Here is a 10,057-nt window from a genome sequence, read left to right as displayed (position 1 = left end):
ATTAGCATGTTGAAGAGGGGGGTGGGGTGGGGGGGGGGATCGAAACCAGGGAAGGCAAAATATTAAACTTCAACTTTAACTATCTGAGCCCAGACTGTCTATTATACTCTTTGAAACATTTCTTGGGTGCAATACTTATCCATTTTTTTTTTCCCGTCCAGCTGAATCATTTCCCAGGGTCTTTTCAGATTGGCCGGAAGGATCGCCTGTGGCGGAATTTGTCAAAGATGCAGGCTCGTTTTGGCCGCAAGGAGTTCAACTTCTTCCCTCAGTCATTTGTTCTTCCTCAGGATATCAAGCTGCTGAGGAAAGCTTGGGAGGAAGGGGGAACACGGCAGAAATGGATCGTCAAACCGGTATGGGGCCCCCGATATTGTGATAATCGCAGGTTATTTGCAGTAGAGAGCACGGAGGGTGGAATTCACTGTATCTTCTATTGCTTGTGGGCTCCCCATCCGAGGAGGCTGGCATCTGTAGTAAGCATGATCGAACTCTGTGGATCCAGAGACACACCCCCCGAAAGGGATTGTGACCTCGTCCACCACAGCAAGTCCCTCCGCACCGTCTGTGGAAGGAAAATCCGCTGGCTCAATGCCGTATGATTCCATTGATGAAGTAAACAGATTTGAAGGCTGCGCATGTGCCAGAGTGCCCAAGGGACTGTTGGGATGCAATGATGTCAACATTCCCAAGAGCATCATGCAGTCCCTTGCAGACAGAGACGGTACCGTGATGGCTTTCCGAGCACAGGAAACTATTTCGCATCTGCGTCGGACTGGAAGGAAGACCCTTGCCAGGGATGAGTCCAGAAGTACCCCCAAATACTCCATCCTTTGCGTGGGAACCAGTTGACTCTTCTCGTGGTTCACCAACCACCCGAAACGGAACAACGTCCCCAATACATGATCCCGACGGATGCCCAAGGAGAGGCTGGTGCTGTCCAGTACCAAAATATCGTCCAAGTAGTGCAATATCTTTATTCCCTGTGTGCGAAGGAGGGCGATCACGGATAATAATAGTTTTGAGAAAGTCCTTGGTGCCGAAGAAAGGCCGAACGGCAATGCCCTGAATTGGAAATGCATACCCGCCACTGAAAACCGGAGGAACCTCTGATGACAGAGAACAACTGGCACATGCAGGTATGCATGCATCCTCCAAGTCCACGGACACCATCCACTCTCCCCTCTCGACAATGGCAATAATTGTCTAGACTGACACCATCCTGAATGATTCTGGTTTGACAGACATTCAATTCTTTTAAGTCCAATACTGGGCGGAGCCCGCCTGAAGATTTGGTCACCAGAAACAGAGTTGAGTAAAATCCTTGACCTAACTCCTCCATTGGAACCGGCACAATGGCCCCTTTCTGCAGCAATTCTTTGACATATCCGAGCAGACAATCTCTTCGGACAGGATCCCGAGGCACTGGTGTTTGAATGAATCGTGGGGTTGGTGTACTCTGGAACTCCACCCGATATCCAGTAGTGACGATCTTCCTGGCCCATGAATCGTCCACTTGTACCACCCAAGTATCCCGGAACAGGAGCAATCTTGCTCCCACCCGAGGGACCTGGGTGGGCGCACCTTCAAAACTGTTTAGGTGGGGCCTTACTCGATTGACCCGCTTTCGCCTTCACATCCCAAAGTAGGGAACTTTGTGTTCCTTTCCATTGGGGCCTGGAAAACTGCCTGCCCGGCCTATATGACCTAGCATCCCGGAACTTCTGGGACGGCTGACTGGGGCGGAAGACCTGCTGTCTTCTCCGATTGGCTTGTGGTAGAAGCCCCGACTTGCCCCCGGTGACTCTCTTGATAGCTTCATCAAGTGTCTTACCAAATAGCGTCTTGCCGTTGTATGGAATCGAACACAGTGCCTGCTTAGAGGCTGCATCTGCAGTCCAGTGGCGTAGCCACAATGCTCTTTTAGCTGAAATGGACTGAACCATCAATTTCGACGAAAGTCGCACCAAATCCACTGAAGATTCTGCCAGAAAGTCTGCTGATAGTAACAGCTCCTCCAGTGCTGCCAAGATGCGAGCACTATCTAGACCCTTTAAGTCCGCATCGATTCTGCGATCCATCGCGTCTTTAAATGATAGAGTTATCTAGCGGAAGAGACATGTGACGTGCCAATCTTTGCAGCGATGCATCCACTGCTGGGGGGGACTCCCAAAGAGCCGCATCGGCTGCAGCCATAGGGTATAGTTTGGAGAACCGATTCTGGAAGTTTAGTTTCCGGTCTGGCCGCTGGCACTCCTCCTCCACGAGATCACGAATTTCTGGAAACGCAGGCCCCTCCTTTTTCAGCCTTGGAAAATACTTCGGGCTATCTTTAGGTGGAGTAGCGGATTCCCATCCGATTGCCTCCTTAATGGCCGTGATAAATGGAGTCATGAGATCAAAATCAAATGCGTGTAGGGCCGGTTCTTCGTTTACCGATGAACCCTCTGAGAGCACCTCACCCTCATCAGAGCCCGCTAAAGCCCTGTTTGGCTTAGGCCTAGAAGTAGGTGCTTGAGAGGTGGACAGCCTCTCTGGAAGAAGCTCCTGCAAACTTTCCTGGATGGCCTGTCTGATGTAGGATTTTATCTGAAAAGACTCTGATTCCCGGTCTCCTGCGATATCCCGTAGGCATTGTTGGCAAACTGACTTCCCTGGCATTGCTTGTGCCGAACATGCCCAACAAGAGGGTAGAGCTTGCTGTTCTGGGGACCTCTGTAGTGAAGGTAGGTCCCTATGTCGATGGGATCGGTGGCCGCTAGGTGCCACATCCTGAGGAGAGTCTGATGAAGAAGAACGCCGTCTGTCCCTTTTCCTCCGGGATTTCTTATGGGCAGGGCTTTTACTCCTGGAAATACAAATATAACATCAGTATATTGTATGCCCGAACTGTGCACTCTTTTCAAGATCCCCCGGCGCCTCCCTACCTCTCCGAAGGCTTCAGTGCGTCTACTGTAGGGGGAGGTGAACTCATGCTGAATTCCACTGACAAGAGGAGAGGAGGAGAAAGAAGAAGAAAAAAAAAAATTTTTTTTTTGAAGGTGGTCCTGTGGGGTCAGAGGGGCGGAGCTGACCCATCGGTATGCTGACATGAGGTGAGCCAGGAAATATGTATTCTATCTTCTGCTGCTATTTACGAATCTCTTCTGATTCAGACAAGATCCAACAATGAAGAAAAACCTGTTTAAAACACCTCAGGTCATTTTCACCTCATGTCCATACGCATCTAGTAAGCTCCTAAATATAACATTGAATTCCTTATCCTGCTCAGAGCACTTTCTCATACATGAATATATTCAATAGCCACAAAGGATAGCAGCAGTGACTGGTCTTTGTTGCAGGAAGTTTCACACTGAATCTGGAAGAAATGCCCAAAGATCACCGGGATTCATATTGATCTATGTAGACAATATGTGCTTATCCCAGAGTGTAGCTCTAGCCCTATGCCATGTTCAGTAAAGTGTTCAAGGTATACGGCTTATGAATTTGAAGTTCAAAAAGATAACTTACACTTTTTTCTGTCATTTTTGAGAGCTGCACTGCAGTCATGAACGAGGCAGCTAGTTTATTTATTCATTTTTTACCCGGCTTTATATATAGCGCTGACAATTTACACAGCGCTTTACATGTGCACATTCACATCTTTCCCTGCTTTCAAGGAGCTTACAATCTAAGGTCCCTATCTCACATGCATGCATACATACAGGAGCCAATTAACCTTCCAGCATGTCTTTGGAGTGTGGGAGGAAACCCACACAAGCACAGGGAGGACATGCAAACTCCTTGCAGATAGTGTTCTGACCGGAATTCAAACCGGGGGCACCCAGTGCAGTAAGGCAGAAATGCTAACCACTATGCTTCTGTTTTTTGAGTCGCCTACAGAAACCTGGCTTGTGCCGCACTCTTTCTATATACACTGAGTGGCCAGATTATTATGACCACCCCATCAGTACTTCGTTGGGCCGCCTCGTGACTCCACGAGATGATGAAAGGTGATGCGAGGAATCTGACACGGCACTGTTGCCCTTCTGTTGTCTTGTACCAGTCTTGCCACTCTCCGTTCTGCCCTAACATTGACTAGTCGCTGACGGCCACAATTCGCACGTTCTGACCCAGATCTTCGGCTGACAGTCCAGTCTTTAAACACTTTAACAACAGCTGCTCTTGAACATTTAACGAATTCTGCTGTTTTGCTGATACTCGCTCCATGGCTCCGAGCGCCAACAATCATCCCACGTTCAAAGGCTGTTAAATCGTGTTGTTTCCCCGTATCTTCAGAAACAAATCACTCCTACTGACGTGGTAACCAACCTGCTTCCCTATTTATAATGGTCTGGCCCTCTAGCAACTTCAGAGCGAAATTATAGCTAATTTACCTACAAACGTCAGGTGGTCATAATAATCTGGCCACTCAGTGTAGATCCTATCCCCAAAGACATTCTGTGCACCCTTTTCAGTGTGCATGTTTGGTTAAACAGGAACTATAGGATTTTTAAATGTTAACTTTTTTTTTTTTTAGTGGGGCTACCCCTGTACTGCCAGATTTCACTGATCATTTTTAGTCTAGGGGAACTAATATAGAAAATATACTTGCCTGACCCTCGATCCCACGTGGCTGCTAGACCGGTCTCCGAACCCTCTTCTGACTGTACTCTGGTGATCTAAGGACCTGTGGCGTCGTCAGGCCTTTAGGCGCCCTGTGCGAGAAAGCTTTACAGCGCCTCTCAGTAACCACACCCCTCAGTGGCCACACCTTTTAGTGGCCACACACCCATTTATCACCCATATTTTTGGTAAAATATAAAAAGACGGGGTCACGTCGGGTAAATAGACACCAAACATGTCATGCTTTAAAATTGCGCGCACCTGCAAAATCGCAAAAAATTACCATGCCCAAAATTGACCATAGGTGACGCTTTAAAAGCTTTTACCGCTCATCAGTTTAGTGTTATCAGTGATTGATAGCTCTACAATTATTGCTCTCATTCCGACGTTCGCAACGATATGTAACATGTGCGGCGTAATGGGCGAAATCGTCGTTTTCCCACGTATGCGCACCCGACGCCTGTTTGCATGCGTGTATGTATGGGGGGGACTTTAAAAAAAAATTGAATTCTTTTTTATTTGTAACTTTACATTTTTGGGGGGGAAACTTTATTGCTATTACATAGCGGGGTTAGAAAACCCCCTTATGTGATAGCAAAATATGTGACAGGTCCTCTTTATGGAGACATCAAGGGTGATTCTTTACATCACGGCATTGCTTTTGTCATAAGTATCTCTGATGATGCCTAGAATCTAGAGATGTGACAGGTCCTCTTTATGGAGACATCAGCCCCTAATGTCACCTAGGACCCCCCTGAAGAAGCTGATGAAGCAAAGATCTGCTTCATCAGCTTCTCTCCAATATCTGAAGCTGGAGAGTGACACAAGAATGCGGAAGTGATGTAATATACATCAGTTCTGCATTCTGACAGCGGAGAGGGGACCGGAGGGAGCTTGTGTACCTACCTCCCTCTGATCCCCTGTGACAGAGGCCATACTGCTGTGCCCAGTGCGAGCCCGGGATCAGCTTGACAGCGGGAGGGGGGGAGCCGGGGAGGGCGCAATTCACGGGACCTCATACAAGCGATCCGCCGGCTCTATAGCCGGCGGATCGCTTGTATGTTAACAGGCATCGCTGCCTGTTTTCAAATAACGGGCATTTCCCGCTCGCGAGCGCCCAGCGGTGCGCGTGAGGGGGCGTGGCTGAGCGGACGTCTAAAGACGCCCGCTCAGATCTAGAGAGCTCCTGGCCGGCCGTTTTTTTACAACGGCCGGCCGGGAAGTGGTAAAAATCATTTTTAAAATTTTTTTATTTTTTTACTGTTGGTGGGGCTTTGGGAAATATTAGGGGTCCAAACAGACCCCTGACATTTCCCTTTTAAAATAGAAAAGAAATTGAGGACACCAAATCCTCAATTTCTTTTTTAGCAGCCTCAGCACTCAATGAATGGGAAGCACTCAGTACAGAGGCTCCTCCCATTCATACTTACTATCAATAGTTTCTGAATGGGGAGGAGCCTCTGTACTGAGTGCTTCTCCCCATTGGTGAAATCTTGAATGAACAGGCTGCGATGTAAATCACAGCCTGCTCATTCATAACTGAGGACACATAGCACTGTGTCCCTTCATCAGGCTTTAGCCTTCATCAATGCTAAAGCCTGATGAAGGGACCCTTCGCGGTCCCGAAAGCGCTTGTTTGGTCATATGACAAAAAACTTCAATAAATGAAGCTTTTGCTATCTTAAAAGGATTGGTGTGCTGGTGACATTTCTACAATTTTGCTGACATTCGCGGCGCCATCCGCGGTCACTGCGAGCACCCCCCACTACAAAGGACATATCGGTAAGGAGTGCGACAAGGAGAGTACACATAGCACTATGTGTCCCCAGTTATTTATAAACACTGGAGTGATCAGGCGATGTAGCGGTGAGGGGGAGAGAAACCGCCCCCAGGACGAGCTGTGTCGGCCGCATGGCGCCCTTGTTGCCATGGCGCCCTGTGCGGCCGCACTGCTCGCACACCCCTAAGGCCGGCCCTGGGCGTCGTCATGTCTATATACAGTCTATTAGACGTGAAGATGCCAAGGGACAGCCAGAGCGGCAGGGAAGAGAGGTGCTGCCGCAGGACTGAGGATCAGATGATTATATATATTTTTTTTTTGTATTCCGTTTCCTAGCCCAAAATTAGCCGTTATCCCTTGCAGTGCAGGGGTAGCCCCACTGCAAGGCATAACTTCTGAAAATCCTGGAATTCTTCTTTAACGGGTCAGCCACTGTTAAAGTGGAAAGAAGGGACCCCCCTGGCATAATTTTGCCTTCTTTGTGTATTTCATTTTGCTTCCATACTATCCACAGAAGGCTCTATGGCTTCTACCTTTTTATCCTCCTTTTTTTTCTACTGTTGTTTTTAATAGGTTTTGTATTTTTATGAAGAAAGTGGAAATGTCATTTGTTCAGGCCTTTAATTCATTAAGAAATCTGTAGGCTTCAATTGCTGACCTCGCCTTCTAGAAATGCTAGAATGTTCATATCTTCTGTAGATATGTATTTTAGATTGTTGTATCTTTTCTTATTAGCCAGCATCGGCCAGAGGAATGGGGATCCAGGTTATACACAAGTGGAGCCAGCTTCCTAAGAAGAGGCCGCTGCTGGTACAGAGGTAAGCAGAGCAGCACCTTGTCGAATTGCATCATAGCAGCTTAATGGTATCAATTTGCTACTCTGGTAAGCTTTTGCTCCTCTAAATACAGCAATGTTGCCATCGGCTGGAATTGACTGCTCACAATGCTGTGCGTTACATTGCCTGCCCTGCCTCTCTGATCTGAGGTCTCAAGGTGCAGGAATTGGGCTGATCTGAGCCTATTCACTAGCATACCAGCTGTCTAATGCTTGTTAATTGCGGCTTCATGTGAAAAAGGTTGATGACCCCTGCATTAGGTGACCACACAAAGGAAGCGATGCTCCTCCACGGCTCAGGAAAGGAATGAGCCAGGTGATTGCCGCTGGGAGCTCGTCTTCACTCCAGTATGAGCCCATACAAACAGAAGAAAAGCTTGCCGCCCACTGGTTTCCTGCCCAAGGTCCTCCTCCCTTACAGTGGGTGGACTTTGGGCGGTACACCAGTGATGTGGTACAAGCTTCAATAAACTCCCAGCAGAATCTGGTGTGTGGTCATCTCTTTCTTCATTAGTATGCCCCTGCATTAAACTGAAGTGTGGCAGTATGGGATATTGCGCGCCATAATTGCTGTTTGCACTGCCTTAAGTGATAAGCCATTAAAAACATATATGTGCTGCCTACAATCACCAATAGGATTCTTCTAATTTAACAGTTGGTATCTGAAAGTTTTAGGGCTTGTTCACACGACATCCGGATTCTGTCCTGACCAGATCCGTTCGCTCCTGCACTAAAAATGCATCCCAATGTATCCCTATGTGTTTTATGGGCTACAGTTTTCACGTGCGCAGTCTGTTCAGGTCACAACAGAAACAATACTGCATGTCACATTTTGTCCAGTCCGGAAACGCACGAACGCGTCAAAAACACGCCGAAAACAGACTGCACTGCAGCTAAGCAAAAAAAAGTGAGCTTGCAAATCCTCATATAAACTCCAAAGCTGACCCTTGGGGTCCCTGAGCCTCAGGATCGGGTGTACCCAATAACGACGTCTCCTGCGAGCTCGTTCTCTGCAGATTGCTGTAGCCAGCACCAACACCATGCCTGCAAACCTGTGATACATGTCTGATCACCAGCTTTTTTTAACTTTAATAGTTTTTTTTATTTTAAGATTACATTACAAACATTTTACATCAACAATTACATATTAAAATGATCACCAGCTTGACATGCACAAAGGGAAGTGGTGGTCCCGGGGGGGGGGTGGAAGTGACCTCGGAGAAAGAATCTGCATACTGACAGCCCCACGGCTTAAAAAAAAAGAACTGTCAGCAACCGGACCGCGGTAAAAACCGCGTCAAACGCACTGCATGCAGAGCACCGCGTCTGCAGATCAGGAGCGGAAAATCGTGTGAACAAACCCTAAATCTGATTGGATGCTGTGGAAAGCACAGGCTGTACTTGTCTAGCACAACTTGGAAGTGATATGGAGCAACAGCAGCTCACTGGACAAATCTGTAGTCTGTACTGATATAATATGAATGTCAAGTTGACATTTAATACTCTGCTTTTATTGTATGTCTTCAGGTACCTGCACAAACCCTACCTCATCAGTGGCAGCAAGTTTGACTTGAGGATTTATGTTTACGTGACGTCCTATGACCCCCTGAGAGTGTACCTGTTTACCGATGGCTTAGTGCGGTTTGCTAGCTGCAAGTAGGTATCTCTGTTCGTTTATATATTGTCATTGTCAACTATTGAGGTTATATATCTACAAACAGTCTTTTTCCAGCCCAGTATCTCTGTAAATGGATAATTTACTTTTCTAGTGAATGTTAAATTTGAATTGTGTGACTTCATGGGGATCTCTGCTGGTCTTACTGCACACTGTCTGTATAGGAGTTGAATCCGAGGCTGTACTTGACAGATCAGGGACTTGGTGTCATTCGTCTTCCTTTCCTCAGATTGTTTTTACTTTGACATTTATAGGTCATTATATGACCAAGCCAGAGCATATCTCTGTAGTTCTCTGTATATTTTGTAATCCTTATAGCATCTCTTTTCCCAGGTATTCATCTTCCATGAAAAGTCTGAGCAACAAGTTCATGCACTTAACGAACTACAGTGTCAATAAGAAAAATGTGGACTACAAGGCCAATGCAGATGAGACGGCTTGCCAGGGACATAAATGGTACGTTGAGCCCGGAGTCTTATTTATGTCATGTGACATAAATAAGTCTTATGTTATGTTAGGGGTGAGTGGAAAGATAAAGAAAAATGGTCACAAGTGAAAGTGCGGAATGAATTATCACTTATGAAAAGTGAATGATGCTTCTATTGTAGATTGTTTGGATTACAGCTTTCCTTAGGAAATAAAACAAAGGAAAAAGAGAGCGCATGGTCTGGTCCATAACAATAAATCTAATTGTTCAGTTCATTTTCTAACCTGCATTAGGAGTGTTGGGGAGCTGGAATAGGGTGCATGGTATAGTTTTGGTAGTGAATGCAATGCAGCTTTATTTCTTGTTGCTTTTTTGTATTCTGCTTTTTTTTTTTTCTCCAGTCTAGTTGAACAATGATTAAGCAGAGATAGTAACGCCATTCTTTATGCAGGGCACTCAAGGCTTTGTGGACATACCTCAACCAGAAGGGATTCAGCAGTGAGAAGATCTGGGAGAAGATCAAAGAAATGGTGATAAAGACAATTATTGCGTGAGTCTAAGAACACTAAGATCATGGGCCAGTTTCTCCTACGAGTTTTTTGTGACGATAGCTTCCTCCCTAATTTCATATTTTGTGTACATGTGTCTATCTATGTGTGTGTGTGTGTGTGTGTGTGTGTGTGTGTGTGTGTGTGTGTGTGTGTGTATGTGTGTGTGTGTGTGTCTGTATATATA

The 10,057-nt window shown here is 46.5% G+C and overlaps 1 protein-coding gene across 1 annotated transcript in view; it reads left to right on the top strand.

Moving 5' to 3' along the window:
• Positions 1-10,057, top strand: part of TTLL4 (tubulin tyrosine ligase like 4) — a 34,840-nt gene that overhangs the window by 8,881 nt on the left and 15,902 nt on the right. The window contains exons 7-11 of the mRNA XM_018554909.1: positions 162-356; positions 7,121-7,203; positions 8,748-8,876; positions 9,229-9,351; positions 9,774-9,872. Coding sequence (XP_018410411.1) covers positions 162-356; positions 7,121-7,203; positions 8,748-8,876; positions 9,229-9,351; positions 9,774-9,872 — 629 coding nt within the window. The remainder of the gene's footprint in view (positions 1-161; positions 357-7,120; positions 7,204-8,747; positions 8,877-9,228; positions 9,352-9,773; positions 9,873-10,057) is intronic.

Source organism: Nanorana parkeri, unplaced genomic scaffold, assembly GCF_000935625.1.
Source record: "Nanorana parkeri isolate BGI_ZX_2015 unplaced genomic scaffold, ASM93562v1 scaffold178, whole genome shotgun sequence".
Classification (NCBI taxonomy): domain Eukaryota; kingdom Metazoa; phylum Chordata; class Amphibia; order Anura; family Dicroglossidae; genus Nanorana; species Nanorana parkeri.
Note: the sequence above shows the minus strand (reverse complement) of the source record. Positions and strands in the feature narration are given on the sequence as shown.